At 39.8% G+C, this 21,657-nt stretch overlaps 1 protein-coding gene across 2 annotated transcripts; it reads left to right on the top strand.

The window, feature by feature from the left end:
• Positions 1–21,258, top strand: LOC113514013 (modular serine protease-like). Of its 2 annotated transcripts, none has more exons than XM_052898530.1 (14): positions 1–104; positions 4,250–4,307; positions 4,718–4,834; positions 5,149–5,283; positions 7,628–7,805; positions 8,499–8,590; positions 9,773–9,984; positions 11,346–11,455; positions 12,623–12,716; positions 14,160–14,321; positions 15,525–15,646; positions 16,301–16,477; positions 19,396–19,558; positions 20,591–21,258. In XM_052898530.1, exons 1-14 carry the CDS (start codon positions 74–76, stop codon positions 20,779–20,781), a joined length of 1,842 nt encoding a protein of 613 aa, XP_052754490.1. In that variant the 5' UTR covers positions 1–73; the 3' UTR covers positions 20,782–21,258. The 2 variants fall into 2 exon arrangements, with proteins under 2 accessions (XP_052754490.1, XP_052754487.1); XM_052898527.1 differs by lacking the exon at positions 1–104 and adding an exon at positions 1,477–1,657.
• The last annotated feature ends 399 nt before the right edge of the window (positions 21,259–21,657 follow it).

Here is a 21,657-nt window from a genome sequence, read left to right as displayed (position 1 = left end):
ATTATTTCGTGCAAATATACAGTATTTTCTTAAGAGTGTGTCTTTCGTTTAATGTAAGTGACTACCGCCGCCCATGAGTATCTGCAGCACGAGAAACACTGCAGGTACGCTACCGTCCAATAGATGTCAGGTTTTAATAGAAGTATTTAATATAATTAATTTGAGACTCTTATTTATGTTTGTTACTTTTATGAACTGATTTGGAAAATTCCTTCTTTATCACCATCATCATATCAGGCTTTAACTGTCCACTGCTGGACATACGCCTCCCCTTGGGGGGTTTTGCCAGTAGTTGTCACGCTTGGCAGGTGGATTGGCGACCGCAGTCAAGCTTTAGAGATGTTTTTTTTTTGATGGACGATAATGGAATGGTAACCCCGCCTGCGCTATTGGTACACGCTGGCGGGGCACCAGTGAGAGATGATTGGTGAGGATGAAAAGGCAGGTCAGTTAGCCCATCGCGACAAATTCAACGATAAATTAGTCACGATGGTTTCCAGGGGGAACAGCATGGAAGTCGACCTGATAAGGTATATTGGTAGCGATGGGGACTAACCTCCCCATTACTGTATGTGTGTGACACTGCTGCTCATCCCTCACCCTCTATTAGTCCCTTAGTCGGCTCTTATGACACTCACGGGATAGGAAGGGGTGGCCTATTCTGTGACAGGAGCATACAGCAACATTTTTTATTTATTTATTTAATTATTTATTGTACACACCAGTTATAAGAATAAGACAGAGGTAATCAAATGTACAAAGGCGAGCTGAACTCTAATAGAGTTCTCTTCCAGCAACAGCCAAAGTGGTAAGGAGCATCAACGTCAGCGGATACAGCAGCGTACAATATTGTGACAATTTTTATACAGATAAAATTATATTAATTGCATTATATTTTATCGTACAAATACACATATACATATACACAAATACATACCTACATCTATGCATATATATACAATATACGTACATACATATATATATAAATAAATATATGTTCATAGAGATAGAGGATGCTCTTTAAGTCTACTCTTAAAAATATTCAGGGATTGATTTTATCTGGAAGAGTATATTTACAGATTGATAGAATAGAAATTTTATCAAAATCGATTCAGTCGTTTAATTTTTAAACCAATATAACTGGATTTGTCACATTTAAAGTCGGCTTTTTTGTGCGACACAAACTTTAATTATTAAATCTACCGGTCATGTAAAGTCGCGGACAAAAGCTAGTGGTCTTTACACTAAATACATATTTTACATATTATTATACCATTTAGTTCATAACTACTTCATGTCAGAGCAAATATCAGAAGATAGGGTTCATTCATCAATGTAATTTAAGACTTATTTTTATAAAGTTAAGGTATATTATTGCTTAATAATAATAATTAATAATGTCGCAATTTGCATAAATTTTGTTTTTGCTCCGAAGTAGGCATCTATAAGTAAATAATAAATCAGTCTTGACTTAGTCATTGAGATCGTGATGTAAAATTTTTGGTTTTTCTAGTTTTCAACTACTATTTTATAATAGCATCTATTTTTTTTAAATTCAATTTTCGATTTGAAGATATCTTTTTTTAAGTGATCGTCGAATATATTTGAAAATAGAATTTTAGAATGTTTCTGTGTACCATCCTGTGTTTAGTCTGTAGTGAGTACCTATTTTTTTTTAATTACTGCAAGAGGCTATGAGCAAAATAGACGTATCTATTATTAGTTGCTTTTATTTTTAACTGACTTAAAAAAGAAGGAGATTCTCAATTTGTTTGTATTTTTTTATGCTTGTTACCTCATAACTCCGTCAGTTGTAAACAGTTAACTGTTATAAACCAATTTCGAAAATTCTTTTTTTTTTTGTAAAGATATATTTACAGATTGGTCCATAGAAAATTTTCAAAATTCAAAATACTGGGATTTCGCTACAAATGAAAATGTAGATCTTTTTTTTTTGTAAAACACAATTTAATAATTTTTAATTCCTTTGACAACTGTAACACGTTATGGGCAAAATATAGATGTATCTCTAATTTTTTTTTCTAATTTTTACTATTCGAATAACAATAAAAAAATTAGTTTTTAACGTTACCTCAAATGTAATTTACTGTCGTGCGTGTTGTGTGTATAGAAATTTCTTGGTGACAGCCACATAATTGAAAAAAGAATTATAAAGACATTCTAACGTCATGTGAAATTGTGTATTTTGTTTATTTTTATTTTATTTCTATAAAAAAAAACCATTAATAGAACAGTAAGGGTTGTAATAAATTGATTCTATGGTTTCATTGAATCAGTGTTGATGACTTTATTTGCCATGGCGATGTAGTGTGTCTGGCATGTTTGCAGAGAACAGGGTTAATGATTTTTTTGCTATTTTACATAATTATAAGGCAAAATTTCATGACAGATTAATGACAACAAGTAATCATATTATAAAGACTGTATTCCTCACTGCATACTTGACGACAAAAGATTTTATAATGAAATAATTTAAATTTGTATTTTGTAATTGATGTGTATTTTAAAAATAATAATAATAATTTGTATAAATATTAATGTAACTGTAAACTATGGGTATATACCTGAAAATAAAGAGATTTATTTATTATAATTATATTGAGTGATTAATTAATGAAATTTACAATTGACAAACGACACTATCACATGGACTTTACAGTATGTACACCGTGCTTTCACTGACACTCCATGTGGTCCCCGTAACTCCACGTGTGGGATCCCATAGAATGTCTACACAATACAGTCCCAGTGAGGAATGATAAGTGATAATTAAAGATTATGTTCCACAAGAAAGGAACTGACTTCAATTGCGTAAAAACCAGTTTTTGATTTCTAAACTAGCGATGGGTAATATTTACCAGAGGGAGACTATACAAAAGTCGATTGTTTGAGTACCTCTATCTCATTAGTGTCTCTACCGTGAAGCAGTTGTTTGCATGGCTGTGTTTCGGTTTGAAGGATGGGATATGGCGTGAATTTACAGGCTACAGAGGAATAACACCTGAGTCCTCAGGAATGGCAACGCATAGGGGGGTATCATAGGTGAAACAGTACACTGTTATGTCCACGGTACTGCTCATGTCTATAGGCGACGGTTACCACTTTCCATCAGGTGGGCCGTGAGCTTGTTTGCCATTCTAAGTTGTATAAAAAAGTTGTATAAAAAAAATTTGGAATATCAATATATTTTAGTTACATATATATACATAGTTGCGTTTTGAATGCGTCATAATCATTAAGTCATTCCGTCGCGTCTGTTTATTTTAAATTTCAATTGTAAAGCAAACATTTCTTAAAACTAACCTACTTCCAATCATCGAACACTGCTTAGGGAAAACCCCAAACCACAGAGTAAATAATAAATACAAACATTGCCATGAATATATGATATTTTTTTTAATGGGTGATAATGGTATGGTAACCCCGTCTGCGCTATCGGTACACAATGGCGGGGCATCAGTGATAGATGACTGATGAAAGCAGTTCAGTTAGCCCATCCTGACGTATTCAACTAGAATTAGCAACGATGGTTTCCAGGAGGAACAACATGGATGTCGACCTGACAGGGTATATTGCTAATAATGAGGCTATTTGACTCCATTACTAACAATCCTTTTGCCCCCAATATTTTTGATATGACGTCAAAATACATAATTTACCGTGTGGTCCCAGCGTAGAATGGGCCACCCCTTCCTTCTCGTGGGTGTCGTAAGAGGCGACAAAGGGAACTTAATGTAAGAGGGATAGGCAGCAGTGTCCTTAAAATATCACCAAACTGCGGTTGTCAATCCGTTTGCTAAACGTGGCAATTACTAACAAAACCTCTCTGATGGAAGAGGCCTATGTTCAGCAGTGGACAGTCAACAGCTAATATGATGATGCGTAATGAACTTTTTTCCGCCATCAATGTCACGAGGAAGCCAATATATATATATATATATATATATATATATATATATATATATATATATATATATATATATATATATATATATATATATATATATATATATACAACTGAGAATGGCATTACTGTTTCGCCCATGATACCTCCCATATATATATATATTCAGAGTGATACCGAAATTGCCTAAGAAATTATATTGTCTAATATTTTATTTTTGGAAATGTTTTTTAATGGCTCTGGAAACTGGTTCTTTTGTGCTTTGTTACGTATTATATATTTTGTTGCTATTCTTATTTTTTTATAGCTTTTTTTTTATTTCAGTAATGCAGTCCGTTATCTGTGGCGATGCATGCGAAAGATACAAAAGAGCTACATGTCGGTTTGTATTAATTTTATAATAAATTGTCTAATATATTTATTATATTTCTATAGGGAAAACTGAGATATAATAGTGGTCCTTAAAAACTTAGTGTAATGGAATGGCAGTAAGATATGTGAGGATGAAAGCGGGCTAGTTTACCTATCATAGCAAATTTGACAAGAATTAACCACAATGGTTTCCGGGGGAAACCGCGTGGAGGTCGAACTGACAACGTTTATTGTTAGCATTGAAACTGTTAAAGTCAATTATTCCTCCAATGTAGGCTATTAATATTATATTATCTGTGGTAGTAATGTTATTAAATAAATCTTGTAATGGTCACTATTTTCCATCTGGGCTCTTAACTTGTTTACCATTCTTAGTATTATAAAAAAAAATATACTTATTAATTATTTATCATGGTACAGAAAAGACCAGTGGCAATGTCGCGACGGCACGTGCATCGGCTTCGACGGCAAGTGTGACGGTGTCGTCGACTGTCCGGACGGCAGCGACGAGACGCACCCGCTCTGTAGAAGCAGCCGGTTAGTACTGCTCGACACATGTTTAATGTAACTAATGACGGCGTCATGTCGTCGTACACTGCGACGGCAAGTGTGACGGCGTCGTCCACTGTCCGGACGGCAGCGACGAGACGCACCCGCTCTGTAGAAGCAGCCGGTTAGTACTGCTCGACACATGTTTAATGTAACTAATGACGGCGTCATGTCGTCGTACACTGCGACGGCAAGTGTGACGGCGTCGTCGACTGTCCGGACGGCAGCGACGAGACTATTCCTTATGTATCACCAGAGACTAGTGCGTCTGAGTATATTTATTTATATATTTTCATGTTCAGATGTCAGAGCAACTGGTTCCGGTGCACGTACGGCGCATGCGTGGACGGGACTGCGCCGTGCAATGGCGTGCAAGACTGCGCGGACAACTCGGACGAGCTGCATCCGCTCTGCAGGAACGAAAGCCGACCAATCAAGTAAATATACTTGTAAATACAACATACATAGTGGCATGTAATCCTAAAATAAACCAGTATTGTACTGTGAGTACTTTTTCTTCAAGTTCCACTCCTATAGGTGTTTTTTATGGATCATAAAAGAATGGTAACCCCACCTGCGCTATCGGTATTCGCTGGCGGGGTACCAGTGAAGGATGATAGGTGAGAATAAAAAGGCAGGTCAATTAGTTCATCGTAAAGAATTCCACGATAGTTTAAAAAAAAGTCGATTGCTTGGGTACCTCGGTCCCATTCATGTTTCAACCGTTGAGCAGTTGTGTTTGCATGGCTGTGTTTCGATTTGAAGGGTGGAATATGGCGTGAATTTACTGGGTACAGAGGAATAACACCTGAGTTCTCAGGAATGGCAACGCATGGGGGGTATCATGGGCGAAACAGTAAACTCTGTTATGTCCATGGTACTGCTCATGTCTATAGGCGACGGTTACCACTTTCCATCAGGTGGGCCGTCAGCTTGTTTGCCATTCTAAGTTGTATAAAAAAAAGATAGATCTGATAGGGTATATTACTGGCTGCAATGGGTTAGTTGGACCCCATTACCAAAAATCTTTTTCTCCCTTCTATCGGATGTTGGACAACATAAGAGCAATACTAATTCTGGAAGCTGCCGTTCCGAAGAACGAAGTGGTGTTACAGCCAAATCACTCCCCGAGGTTCTTCAATCAGAAATGACGTCTCCTCCCAACACTTCTTTTACCAGCATTCTTACCTTGGATGATTAGTTGGAGTATTCTGTACTTTTCATTCCTTATGACGTAACTAAAGTACAACTAGTATTATATTATCTGTGGTACAACTATGGGTACTAGAAAATTGATAAATATGGGAGTAAAGTTAAAGGGTACGGAGACATAATACTTCAATCCTTGAGAGTCAACGTTATTATGATCATCTCTAAGTATTTTGAGATGTTCACGGTACTGGTCATGTCTATAGATCATGGTTGAATGTGAATGTGAAAGTGAGAAACTCTATTTTCCGCGCTTAGCCTCTCATTTGGGCCGTTGTGCGTATGAGTCGTGGCTAGTACAGCCAACCTAGCTCCGCCCAGAAGCGCAGAAGCTTCCTGGGATCTTCACAGGCCTCACGGAGCGACCTCACCGCTCCGAGGATTTCTAAACGTTGATGGGCCACAGCCTCACCTTCCAGGATTACGTGAGCAGCCGTTTCTTCGGCGTCGAAACAGCCTCGACATAGAGGGCTGTCTGTGGCTCCTATTGTGTATAAATGTTTGTTTAATGGACAATGGCCATTTATTGTTCCTATCATTATTTTGAGTTTTTTTCTATCTAGATGTAATAAACGTTTATAGATGATGGTTGCTATATATTTTCTTTTTTTTTTCCTTTTATTTTATTCTTCAGGCTCAGCAACGTGCATGTGATAGCCCTAGTGTTGCAGACGTCCATAAGCTACACTAATCGTCCACTATCAGACGGACTATATGCTTGTTTACCACCTTCATGGCGTAAAAGAAAATTACAAGTTGTAACATATATAAAAAAATATATCTGGACGAGTGGCGGTCCTCCACCGTGCGTTTTTCAAGGCACTTTCTCCCACGCACAACCACTCTTTGGAATCAACTTCCAGCAGCAGTATTTCCGAACCGATACGACAACATAACCTTCAAGAAAAGAGCATATTCCTTTTTAAAAGGCCGGCAGCGCACCTGCAATGCCGTAGGTGTTGTGGGTGACCATGGCCGGCGGTAGTCACTTACCATCAGGTGAGCCGCATGCTCGTTTGCCCCCTGTGTTGTAAAAAAAAATTATATTCCAAATTTTAAAGTATCATGAGTATTTATCTACGTAGTTGTTGAAATATAAGAGGAAGAGAAATGGTTATATTTTGGAAGGTTCCTTTATACCAATACCAATACAATACCTTGAAGCATTGTTTTTTTTTAAAGATGAAGGGGAAATAGTAACTTCGCCTACACTATTTGCATGCAATAGCGGACAACCAGTGAGAGATGATAGATTAGGATGAAGTCTGTAGTTCGGTATACGCTGGCGGGGCACCAGTAAGAGATGATAGGTGACGATGAAAGCAGATCAGTTAGCCCATCGTGATGAATTGCACTAGAATTAACTACGATGGTTTCCAGGGGAACCACGTGGTGGTCGACCTGATAGGGTATATTGTTAGCAATGGAGCAGTTAAAGCCCATTACTAACAATCCCTTTCCCCTGATGAGGAATTATCTACGATGGTTCCCAGAAGGAACCGTGTGGAAGTAAATTTGACCGCTAGACCTCAATTCTAACAATGCTCTTCCTCCTAAAATATAAATTGGCAGTTTCGTAGTATGCACCAACGGAGTCAACATTCCCGCTGAGTACCAATGTGACGGCATTTGGCATTGTCCGGACGGTTCAGACGAGATGGTGAGATCGTGCGCTGCCCAGACCTGCCCCCCGTACCTGTTCCAGTGTGCATATGGTGCCTGCGTCGACCAGGGAGCTGACTGTAACGGGGTACGGATTTTCTAACTTCAACCCTGATTAACCCCTATCAAGAGACTTCCGTCATAAAAATGTTATGCTTTCTTTGATACTTTATCCGAGCTGTAAGTACTATATATTTTCATCTTCTTTTATAATATAGTATATCTTATATATGTGTCTTTTTTATATTTATTTATGTTTTTTGATGCAACAAAGAATAGCAAACAAGTTGACGGCCCATCTGATGGAAAGTGGTAACCGTCGCCTATAGACATGAGCAGTACTATGGACATAACGGAGTATACTGTTTCGCCCATGATACCACCCATGCGTTGCCATTCCTGAGCACTCAGGTGTTATTACTCTGTACCCTGTAAATTAACGCCATATCACACCCTTCAAACAGAAACACAGCCATTTTTAAAGACTAAAGTACGCCCGTTGTGCTTTGTTATTTCACTGTCATATTTTTAAATTTTTGCCATTTACACTCGTAATAAAACCGAAAAACAGCTAGGCAGGCAGTGAGCAGAATGAATAGATGGAAATGTGAGAACAGAGGGCAGTTAATTCGTAGTACTTGATAAATTTTCCCATTCGAGGTCGTTGTTCCGAGAATGACGAGATCGTTCTACGTTGCGTGTGCTTCTACTGGCTCACGTCCCGAACACTTCTCTGCATTAGTGTATTGTGACCATAAATAAGGGTAAATTAAAATTTCAGATACAAGAATGCGCGGACGATTCGGACGAATCTGACGAACTGTGCCGTAGAATTTCGGTGACTTCTGATTTGAGCAACAGAAATTATGACAAGTCAGTAAATATTTGGATTATGAGTGTTTTTTTTTTTAATGGATGATAATGCAATGGTAACCCCGCCTGCGCTAACGATATACATTGGAGGGGCACCAGTGAGGGATGATAGGTAGATAATGAAAAAGCAGGTCAGTTGGCCCATCGTGATGAATACATCTGGAATTTTAGCACGATGCTTTCCAGGGGGAACAGCGTGGAGGTCGATCTGATTGGGTATATGCTAGCAATGGGATTGGTAGCTCGCGTTACTAACGAATAAGTATTGTCGTGTGCTCTCAGTATTTAATAGGCCACCCCTTCCTTTCCCGTGGATGTCGTAAGAGGCGACTAAGGGAATTTAATGGGTGAGCGATACAGAACAGCGTCCTTCTTAAAATAACATCAAAGCGTAATTGCCGCCTGCCAAACGTGCCAAAGACTGGCAAAATCCCCCAATAGGGAGAGGCAGTGAACAGATAACGGCTGATATGAATGATGACGATGAAATATGGAATCATCTATTGGGTATGAGCTTGGAGGTTGCCAATAGTTCTGAGGAATTGTTCGGATTGATACCTGCTGCTGATTTTCACCACCGTACAACCCGCCACAAACTAAAGTTTCATCCCAATCATCTGGACGAGTGGCGGTCTTCCACCGTGTGCTTTTCAAGGCACTTTCTTCCACGCACAACCATTCTTTGGAATCAACTTCCAGCAGCAGTATTTCCGAACCGATACGACAACATAACCTTCAAGAAAAGAATATATTCCTTTTTAAAAGGCCGGCAGCACACCTGCAATGCCGCTGGGCGGCGGTAGTCACTTACGTGTTAGGTGAGCCGCATGTTCGTTTGCCCCCTGTGTTGTAAAAAAAAAAAGCAGGCGGGTTGGCAACCTCAGTTAAGCTTGCGATAATGTTTTTTATACGGACATTGCTGTCCATTTCGACCTTTAAGTTCCTTTAGTCATTTCTTACGACACCCATGGGAATGGAAGGGTTAGTCCATGCTATGTCGGGACCACACTATTCAATATTTATAGTACATTAAATAATCAATTTAAATGTAATACACTTTAATATATTTCATACATATTCATAGTAATGTTCAGAGGATATCTCTAAGTCACAACACAACACAACACAATACACACACACACACACACAGTGATTTATTAAAAACGTGAACATTTTCTCCAGGGTCACTCCTCAAGCAGGTGCGTGCGTCTTACCCCCGTACCCTGAAAACGGACGGTACACAGTCACAAACGCGCCAAACCAGTCGCCAGGCCAATCTTCCGACTTGTATCTCCTGAACGTTACCTGCGAGAAGGGGTACAGAGTATTTGGCGAGAGTAATGTATACTGCTTCCAAGGGTTCTGGAGTGTTGATAATCTACCAAGTTGTGTTCGTGAGTATGAACGATTGAAGTTTTATTTTGTAGACAAACAATATTTCTCTGTGCAGTGTTCTTGCATAACAATTAGCCACACGAATTGTTACAGCCAATTTTCTCAAAGGTTGAAGAATTGATCAAAATAACGCCCACAGACACCTTTTATCATTGCATCGTTTGCCATCGACAGGGAATTCGTCCTCACTCGCTAGAACTTAAATGGTTGCGTACAGTGCGATTTCAGAAGAGTTTTCTTTTTTCTTTTATGTAGGTTAAAATGGTAAATAAGCTAACGACCTACCTGATGGAAAGTGGTAACCGTCACCTATAGACATGAGCAATACTATAACAGAGTATGTTGTTTCACCCATGATATCCCCATGCGTTGCCATTCCTAAGGACTCGGGTGTTATTCCTCTGTACCCTGTAAATTCATTGCCATATCCCACTCTTCAAACAAAAACACTGCCATGCAAACACAACTGCTTTACAGTAAAAACACGAATGGGAAAGAGGTATCTAATCAAATGACCTCCAGAGGTCTTTAAAAAGGGTGTGTATTAAGGTTTCTTCTGGGTCGGCAATGAGCACGTGACATTTCCAGTGTGGCAAACGTCCACAGACTACAATGACCGTTAACCATCAATTGGACAGATTCCAAAAATCTGTAATTTTGGAAGCTAGGCTCCTGATCCTGTGGTGGATACCATACAATTCTGGGATGGGCATGCTCCGTCTAGCCCCGTCTTAAATATGCCTATGTGTTTCGATACTGGGATTATACTATAGATAGAAGTGTCTAAGAGATGTTTCTTCCCACAAACGCTCAGGTTATGGAATCAGCTCCCTTTCGAGGATTTTCCAAAAAGACTACAGCATGGAATTATTCAAAAAAGGAATGAAGAGATTTCTTCAGAGTCGGCAACGTGCGAGTAATGCTTCTGGTATTGGAGGCGTCTATAGGCTACGGTAACTGCTTACCATCAGGTGGTACACTTGTTTGCCACTTCAGTCGTATAAAAAAAAAAGAAATATCCAAGACTGAGTCTACAAAAAGTCACGCAAAACTCGTGTTAGTACCTAGAAGAAGTTCATTCACAGTTTGACGACGTAAATACCGCTACAGTTGTATTTCTCTCCCGCAACTTTTAGTTTTAATGGATGATAATGGAACCCCGCCCGTGCTAACGGCATATACTGGCGGTGCACTGGTGAGAGATGATCGGTGATAATGAAAGGCAGTTCAGTTAGCACACCTGCAAATCAGCACGATGGTTTCCAGGGAAATCACGTAGAGATCGACCTGCCAGGCCATATTGCTAGCAATGGTACTGGTAGTCAGCATTACTAATAATCCCTTCCCCCACAACTTGTAGGGTACTGCCGTCTGCCACCGGAGCAAAGTGTGGAGTACTGGTGCGCGGTGGCGGATGGCGTCGTGGAAGGTCGCCGGGCCTGCGCCGAACACGAGCCTCACGGCACGGTGGTGAGGGTTATATATGTATAACATAGTGGTAGGTAACATATAACGATATCTGTATATTGTGGTTTTAATATCTAATATATATTATTGGCCAATAACGGATATACTCGTATTAAATATCGATTATCCAATAGATGATATTTTTTTTAATGGATAATAATGGAATGGCAACCCCACCTGTGCTAACGGTATACGCTAGCGAGACACCAGTGAGGGATGATGGATGAGGCTGAAAAAGCAGGTCAGTTAGCCCATCGTGATGAATACATTTGGTATTCAGCACGATGGTTTTCAGGGGGAACCGCGTGGAGGTCGACCTGGTAGGGTATATTACTAGCAATGGGACTGGTAGTCCCCATTACTAGCAATCCCTTCCCCCCAATATATGATATTGGAATGAAGAACCCGATCAAAATGAATATAGATATTTGACCAGTGTGTGCAATATAAATATGGGGAGGGGGGGGGGGGGAGAAAAGGGATTGTTAGTAATGGAGACTGAGAATCCCACTGCTAGCAATATACCCAACCAGGTCGACCTCCTCGCGGTTCCCGCTGGAAACTATCATGGTTAATTCCTAATGAATTCATCATGATGGGCTAACTGGCCTGTTTTCATTCTCATCTATCACCCTTCACTGGTGCTCCGCCAGCGTATCCCGTTAGCGCAGGCAGGGTTAACATACCATTTTCACCCATAAAAAAATAATAATATGGGTGACTTATTTTCTGTCATCAGTGTCCAGAGGAACCCAATATATAGATATCGAAGCGGTACTCAAGCTTAATGTAACTGATGCCCTGAGCATGCAATCATAGATTAGTGATAGAAAGAAAGCATGATGTTAAGAGAGGGACTGGCTGAAAACCAGCGCTGTGCAGCTGTACACATTGCACTGGGACACTCGCAGCATCAGCTGAGTCAGTTCCTTTTGCCTAATATGAGACACTGTAATATTTTTGTATTTTCTTTTGCAATTGTGTTTTTCTGGCAATAAATATTTTCTATTCTATTCTACGAAAATATTTAAAATTTGTTTTATTTATAACTTCTGGCAAACCTTTTCGAGCCTCTACTGTCTATGTGAACTTCTCTTTTTTGTCTATCTCGCTCTAATATGTAGTTGTTACTTCTTTTTTTACATTATCAATATACGTATTTTGATTTAGGTGAGGACGCAGTGTAAACCCGGTTACTACGGACGACCACCCACCATGACGTGTGTGGACGGAGCTTGGGATTTCCACGCTCGATGTTCACAAGGTGTGATTCAAGATTTTTTTATACTACTTAGAATAGCAAACAAGCTGACGGCCCACCTGATAGAAAACGGTAACCGTCGCTTATAGACATGAGCAGTACCATGGACATAACAGAGTATACTGTTTCGCCCATGATACCCCCATACGTTGCCATTCCTGCAGACTCAGTTTTTCCTCTGTGCCCTGTAAATTCACTGTCATATCCCACCCTTCAAACCGAAACACAACCATGTAAACACAATTGCTTCATGATTGAAATATGAATGGGATAGAAGTGCTCTAGCAAACGACTTTTGTACAAAGTCTCTCTCTGGTTTTATAGCACAAAGGTGGCAAACAAGTATACAGTCCGTCTGATAATCGATCACTGTAGCCTATGAATACCTGCAACACTAGAGGTGACACGTGAACGTTGTCGACCTTGAAGAAACCTTAATATATATGAAGAACCCCATACCATAGTCTCTAGTGAAAACCTCGTCAGGGAGCTCATTCCATAACCTGAGCATTCGCGGGAGAAAATTCATTTGAAACTGCACTGTATGCGAAGTTTTTCAAGTGCTTAAAGATAAATTCCCTGTCCATCGATGATGATGCGATGATTAAAGATGGCTGTAGGTATCATTTTATCATCAGATGATCACATTATTACTATGACAACCTCCGTGGGCACGTTGGTTTGCTTATCGAGCTCCCTGGTTAAATTCTCAGTCGGCTCAATTTAGAAACCTATGAGGGTGAAATCAAACCCGTTGGCAAAAATTAACAGCGATAGTTTTTAGGAAACCGCATGGAGCTCGATCTGGTAAGGAATATTGTTAGCAATGGATACTAATATCATCATTACTATCAATCTATCGTGATCTAAGAATTTAACGTCTGAGCATCTTTCCTAATTCCCAGGATGTAGGATAAATATTCCTATAAATATAAACCTGCCACTCTAGAGTGACACACATTTTTTTTTCTTACCTATATAGGTCTATATAGGTCGCTTATCCCATCAGCTGTTAACTATCCACTGCTGAACAATGGTCTCCCCATAAGTGGCGCTTTGCCAGTTGTTGCCACGCTTGGTAGGCGGGTTGGAAACCGCAGTTTGGCTTTGGTGACGTTTTAAGAAGAACACTTCTGTTCGTCGCTCGACTATTAAGTTTCCTTGGTTGTCTCTTACGACACCGACAGGAGAGAAGGGGTGGCCCATTCCAAGTCGGGACCACACATTTCGTCCAGAAATTGCCCGGTTTGCAATATAGGATGTCTTGTGTTATGAGGAACCAGCCAACGTTCTGGTACAACTTAGAAACGTTCGTTTCCCAAATTAACCCGATCAGGAATCAAATCCTGGATTTTATTTATGCAAAGCAACGTCCTCATAATAGCACAACGGAGTCATCAAAGGGACTTTATAGGTAATGGGTGGTTATGATTTTGATATTTGTAGAATGCGGTCACGTAACGCCAGACGGCGAGGAGTTGATCATAGGCGGACGACGAGCTGAACGGGGCGAGTTGCCGTGGCATTGTGGTATTTACCGTAAGACGACTACCCCGTACATGCAGATCTGCGGTAGTTCTCTGGTCAGACCCAACGTCGTCATATCAGGTATTTATCGTGGCATAACAATAGGGAGAAGAAGCGCGCAAAATCTTGGGTTGATCTCCCACCCAGAGGCATGGCATGAAATGAAACTACAACATTTGGCTTTTCAGCCGACTTCAAAAAAAGGAGGTTCCCAATTTAGGTGGATTTTTTTAAAGAACAAGATCAATATATATCGTTTAACAAGTTTTTGACACAACCCATTTTTATGTTCCTTACCTCATAACTCCGTCAATTCTAAGCCGATTTGGAAAAATCTTTTTTTATCTAAAAGGATATACTTACAGATTGTTTCCATTGAAATTTTATCGAAATAGCTATAGTATTTTAGTTTTTAAATTAAAATAACCGGTTTTGTCACAATTGAAATATTTTTTTTTTATGGGATCTTTATTTACATTTATTACTAAATATAAATTAAATTCCCAGAGAGTTTTTTTTAAAGGGTGATAATGAAATGGTAACCCCGCCTGCGCTATCGATATACGCTAGAGGGGCACCAATGAGGGATGATAGGTGAGGATCAAAGGTCAGTTAGCCCATCGTGACAAATTCCACTAGAATTATCCACGATGGTTTCCAGGGGCAACCGCGTGGAGATTATGCTAAATAGTATTGCCAGCATTACTAACAATCCCTTTCCTCAAAGAGGGTTGACATCAGGCAGGCGGCCAGTCGTAAAACTTAAAGCCAAATCTTTTTGTAATATGGATAAAAACATATTACGCCGTCTCCAAATAATAATTGGAATAAGGGCAGGAAGATGATGATGACTTCTAAATTGACTAAAAAAAATCTAGGCTGAACAGTGGGGTTACTCTTGAAATAAGCTCCAATAGATCGATATTGGAATTGAGACGGTTTGCACTATCGAATTGTACTAGCGACATAACAGTTCCATACTGTTAGACTGATAGATGCATATTAGTGCAACTTTTTTTTTTTTTTTATACCACTGAGGTGGCAAACAAGCATACGGCCCACCTGATGGTAAGCGGTTACCGTAGCCTATGAACGCCTGCAATACCAGAGGTATTACGCGCGCGTTGCCGACCCTGAAGAAACCTCTTTACCCCCCTTTTGAAGAACCCCATGCTGTAGTCTCTCGGGAAAGACTTGCTAATGCATTGATGTCGGTATTAAATTTAAAAGTAGACTTGCGGATTTAAATGAAATTTGGTACACAAAACCGTCACTGGATTCCAGCGGCGCATTGCTTTTGGAGCGAGGACGTGGGTCTTCTGCCGGCGAGGGACTTCAGCGTGGCGGCCGGCAAACTGTACCGGCCCTGGCACGACCCAATGGATACGGACGTGCAGAAATCTGACGTGAGCTTTAATAGAATTTGACAGCATTTATAAATATAGCTCGACAAATTTGGGGCGTCGCATTTATCTGGAAATTTTCAAAAACAACAAGAAATTTAAATTTTCAACCGACTTCAAAAAGAAGAAGGTTCTCGGTTCTGTCGTTTTTCTTATATTTGTTTCCTCATAACTCCATCAATTCATCAAATCGATATGGAAATTTCTTTTTCTCGTACATCCTTGGAAATGTAATGCTCACATTTCCAAGGATTTATGAGATCAATTTCCAATTTTGACAATCTTCTTCGAGATAAATCAAAATTGCCGTACTGGCCAAATATATGCGGGCAGCGGCCGGCAAAAGTTGGTTTGGCAAGTCGTTTGCTTGGGCACCTCTGACTGGACAGAGGTCAGAGGTGCCCAAGAAAACAACTTTCGTTTTTTTTATACAATTTAGAATGGCAAACATACGCCATATCCCACCCTTCAAATCGAAACACAGCCATGCAAACACAACTGCTTCACGCTAGAAACACGAATGGGACAGAGGTGGCCAAGCAAACGACCTTTGTACAAAGTCTCTCTCTGATAAATGCTTATGGCATTAGTAAGATTTATTTGATTGTTACAGAAGGCAGAAACTATTTATCTCTCTGTCTGTTTGTTCGTTTACAGGTAAGCTCTATCCACAAGCCGTCGCGTTTCACGGGATCCTTGTCGAACTTCCAAGAGGACATAGCGATAGTAAAGCTCACCACCTCGTTCACATACAAACCCCATATAGCGCCGGTGTGCTTAGACTTTGACGAGGGGTTTGACAAGTACCAGCTTGACGGGAAACGGTTGGGGAAGGTAAGGCCCAGTCTGTATCAAAGATAGATAGATAAATACTCTTTATTGTTTCCTCCAAAAGATTACAATAGTAAACTTATTTTAAATATAAACGATTACAAGAAATGATCACAATGAGAAAACAATGGGCGACAATACATACATACAGGGGGAAAGGGATTGTTAGCAATGGAGTTTGATAGTCCCATTGCTAGCAATATGCCCTATTAGGTCGACCTCCACGTGGTTCTCCCTGAAAACCGTCGTGAACAATTCTTGTTGAATTCGTCACGATGGGCTAACTGGCCTGCTTCATCTTTACCTATCATCATTCACTGGTGCCCCGCCGGTGTATACCGATAGCACGGGTGGGGTTACTATTTCATTTATCATCCATAAAAAATACATACATACATACATATTTATTTACTAGCCATCCGGCCCGGCTTCCTATGGACAGATAGGATTTTAGAAAGTAAAATTTTCTATCCGGGAAAGAATTTTTAAAATCGCTTATACAACTTGTCGGTTATTTTATAGCATTTTATATGTGATTTTTTAGATTGATATAACTTTTTTATTTATAAACTTATTGTAATAAAACAAACACAAAATGTTAAATGAAGTAAACCACAACGCATTAGTGAAAACCGCGTTCAAATCGGTTAAACCGTTTCTGAGAATAGCGTGCACAAACGTACAGACAACAAACAAAAATTCTAAAAATCATTGTTACAGGTTCTATTGCGTTCATAAAGCCCCCCCCCCCCCCTCCTATATTTTATCATATATATTTTCCATGTACAGACAACGATCAATTACGATTTTATATCTGTCACGCCTGTCTCCCATTAGGGTAAACAGAAACAATGGAACGCCCAATGCTTCGATTCAAACAGACCTCTTTCGCTTCGTCCACATTCATCAATCTTTTCATACGCGCTCGCCGGTTACGGGTGCTTTTAATTTGGCCCTTCCTCATCTCGTCGCATCAATTTACGTCCATCCAGGTCAGCCCCTACCGACATCTCTGAAGGTAAGGGATTGTTAGTGTGGCGTCTAACAGACCCACTGCAGGGAGATTGTTAGTACTGCCAAACTATCAATACCACTGCTAGCAATGTACTCTGTCAGGTCGACCTCCACGTGATTCCCCCTGGAAATCATCGTGCTTAATTCCAGGTGTATTCATCACGATGGGCTAATCGACCTGCCTTTTCATCCTCCCCTATCATCCCTCACTGGTGGCGAGGTTACCATTCCATTATTATCCATTTAAAACTGACATCTCCATTCATTCGTGATAGTCACTCTCTTTAGTAATTCTTTTTTTATCCATCCTCTCTTAATGACCCAATCATTCTTTTTCAAATGTACCTAAACAAATGAATAATTGACCCGACCACGAGGCAGCCTGCTGATGTTCATTAGCACAAGTCAAAAGTCAAAATTGATTGAACGTTTACAAGTTCCAAAGACATGAAGATTCTATGTGAATAGACTAGCTATACCCCACGGCTTCGCCCGCGTGGATCAGTACTTTTTTTTATAACACAGGAGGTCAATAAGTATGCGGTTCACCTGACGGTAAGCGACTACAGCCGCCCATGATCACCCACAACACCAGTATACGAGGGCGGATTGAAAAGTTCGCGGCCCGAATATAAAAACTAAACCAGAAGATTTTAAAATTATTTTTATTTTTCGACGTAATCACCACTTTTTTCAATGCACCTCTTCCATCTAGTTTCTAAAACCTACCATTACCATTTTAAAAAAATGCCTCACCTTGGCCCACAAAATAGGCATTAACGGTACCTTCAATCTCTTCTTTTGATAAAAATTTCTGTCCTTCTAAATGTTTTTTAAGATTAAGGAAGAGGTGGAAATCAGGTGGTGCCCAATCAGGCGAATAAGCGAGGTGTAAAAGAAATTCGAATCCACAATTATGGATTTCAGCCATCATTTCGCAGGACGTGGGCAGGTGTGCGTTGTCTTGATAAAACAAAATTTTTGTGGTCAACATTCTTGGGCGTTTTTTCCTAATTTCATCACAAAATCGACGTAAAAGCATGCAGTAATAAGTAGAGTTTATGGTGGTAATCGACCATAATGACTCTTCGAATCCCAGAATAATAATACTATCACCTTGTTTACAGACAATATCACTTTAGCTTTCTTCGAAGGCGGCGAATCTGGTCTCCTACATTTTATTGTTTTCACACATAACGAACCCAAGTTTCATCAGTGATAACAAATCTCTCTAAAAAGTTTTGTGAATCGTCTCGTATAAAGTAAGCTATGTTCTAAGTTAAGGTATAACATCCATACAGCATCCAGGCAGCAATTATTCGTCATACTGACGTCGTATTTCAGTCTCCGATCCTAAAATGATTTTAAACTGACGTCTCATTTGAGTCGCAGACGTCACCTAGCTAACTGAGACCTTTGTTACTCTTCCACACAGAAACTTTTTTTTTATACAACTTTGAATGGCCAACAAGCCGACGGCCCGCCTGATGGAAAGTGGTAACCGTCGCCTATAGACATGAGCAGTACCATGGACGTAACAGAGTATACTGTTTCGCCTGTGATACCCGCCATGCGTTGCCATTCCTGAGGACTCAGGTGTTATTCCTCTGTACCCAGTAAATTCACGCCATATCCCACCCTTCAAACCGAAACACAGCCATGTAAACACAACTGCTTCACGGTTGAAACACGAATGGGAAAGAGGTACCCAAGCAATCGACTTTTGTACAAAGTCTCCCTCTGGTGAACTATTGAACGGTTTTGATAAAATTTAGTAAACGAGTAGGTTATACTCCAACTTAGTACATAGGACACGTTATGTATTGTTTCACGTGGGAAAAGCCGAGGGAATACCTAGCAAATAAATATAGATAACGGGTAAAAACAATAACTAGTTCTGTCACAAGGTGGCAGGCTGGGGGCTGACAAGTATCAACGGCGAGGCGTCCCCCAAGCTGAAGGTGGTGGAATTGCCCTCAGTGGACTACAACAAGTGCTACCAGCAGGTACCTTACAACTTCCGCGCGTACCTCACCAGTGACAAAATATGCGCCGGATATAAGGATAATGGTACGTACTAGGGATGGGTAGTATACCATATATTAATATATACATCATTATCATTTTCCTCCCCTTATCCCAATTATTATATGGGGTCGACGTAATATGGTTTTATCCATATTACAAAAAGATTTGGCTTATAGTTTTACGACCGGCCGCCTGCCTGACGTCAACCCTCTTTGGGAATGCATTTGTTAGTGGTTTTCACTACCTACGATATGGAGGAAAGGATAAAGGGAGGAAATATAGGAAATGTCTGAAGGAAATTGGAGAGGAATAAGGGATTTATGTGGAAACGGAAAGAGGGAGACACTGCAGTTGCGGAAAGAACTAGGACACTGCAGCGGTTCGGGAGGCCGAAGTCGCATGTTCTTATTTTTTTATTCTTATATTGTAACTAATATATATAGATAGATATACATATATATTAGTTACAATATTTTTGTACTAGTTCAATAACGAAAATGTTGAAAGTCTGATACCCAAAAAATAATATTGGATAACAGATTTTTAATATATTCGAAAGTAGATATTCGACTGATGTGAGTGATATCGAAATAGGTGATGATTTATTTTCCACCGTGAATGTCCAGAGGAATCCAATATGTAGGTATCGGATCGGTATCGATATATATAAATAAGCATAAAGTGGAAATCGTTAGCAGTCCTCTGTAGGGAGCGTTCTACCAGCCAATCTGAACATTCAGTTTGTTTGCCATTCTAAGTTGTATAAAAAAAATCTCAACAAAGGAACATGTGCCAAAAAATTACAACAAATTTTAAGCCTTTCATACAAACATGGTGGTCCACTGTATAGTTCCAGCATAGAATAATTTCCCAATAAATAAACGCCATCCACCATCTTGTTATAGCGGCCATTTTGAAAATATTACAATATCGAGTATTGCGTATTGTATTGTTAACAGAACTGAAGCTGTACTGTAATATTTCAGCCTAATCAGATGTCAAGTAGTGATTCATAAATAAAGCAACTGACGTACATTGCAAATTAAATAGAGATTTGTAAAAAATTGCTTAAAGGTACGGCAGTCTGCAAGGGCGACAGCGGAGGTGGCCTAGCATTTCCCGAATTCGAACGGACCACCGTCCGATTCTACCTTCGAGGCGTGGTCTCCACCGCGCCAAACGACGAGAACCTATGCAATGGGAACACAATTACTGCACTCACTCACGTCCTGAAGCATGCTTCGTTTATAAGGAAATATTTATAGAATACAAAAATGGTGTCTTTGTATACTAATACTGCCTTTTTTTACTTAATCTCAAATGGCAATAAGCTAACGTCCCATCCAATTGAACGTTTAAAATCAGTATAAATAAAAGTCGGTTTGATTACACCATTGATAACTCCAAAATGGCTGGACAGGTTGTGGACAAGTCCAAAATGGCAGGATTTTGGTAGTATTTGCCCCGAATAGCAGAAAAACTTTTTTTTTAAATGGGTGAAAATGGCATGGTAACCCCGCCTGTGCAATCGGTATACGCTGGTATATCGATTGCGCAGGCGGGGTATCAGTGAGTGGTAACAGATGAGGATTTAAAGACAGGTCACACTAGTGAAGGATGATAGGTGAAGACGAAATTTAGTTTACATTAGCAAGTACTAGTGGAAGATAAAAAATGAAGATGAAAGCAGGTCAGCCCATCGTGATGAAATCACCAACAATTAACTATGCGTCAATTTCAACCAGAGGGAGACTGTAGTCGTTTGCTTGGGCACCTCTGTCCCATTCATGTTTATGGGATATAACAGTGAATTTACAGGGTACAGAGGAATAACACCTGAGTCCTCAGGAATGGTAACGTATAAGGAGTATCATGGAAGTATCATGGGCGAAACAGTATACTCTGTTATGTCCATGGTACTGCTTATGTCTATAGGCGATGGCTACCACTTTCCATCAAGTGGGCTGTGAGCTTGTTTGCCATTCTAAGTTGCATAAAAAAATAAAAATAAAATTAGCATTCAAACCGCTAGCAGAACACGTATGGAAAAGAGGTACTTATTCATTCAGAAGGCTTTGGATATTGTGTATAACAATTTTTCCTAGTTGACTATATGTTATAATTGAACTCGACAGAAGAAA

Source organism: Galleria mellonella, unplaced genomic scaffold, assembly GCF_026898425.1.
Source record: "Galleria mellonella isolate WM207_F2 unplaced genomic scaffold, CSIRO_AGI_GalMel_v1 utg121, whole genome shotgun sequence".
In the NCBI taxonomy this organism is placed as follows: domain Eukaryota; kingdom Metazoa; phylum Arthropoda; class Insecta; order Lepidoptera; family Pyralidae; genus Galleria; species Galleria mellonella.
The sequence above is the reverse complement of the archived record's forward strand: the minus strand, read 5'-3'. Positions and strand labels throughout refer to the sequence as shown.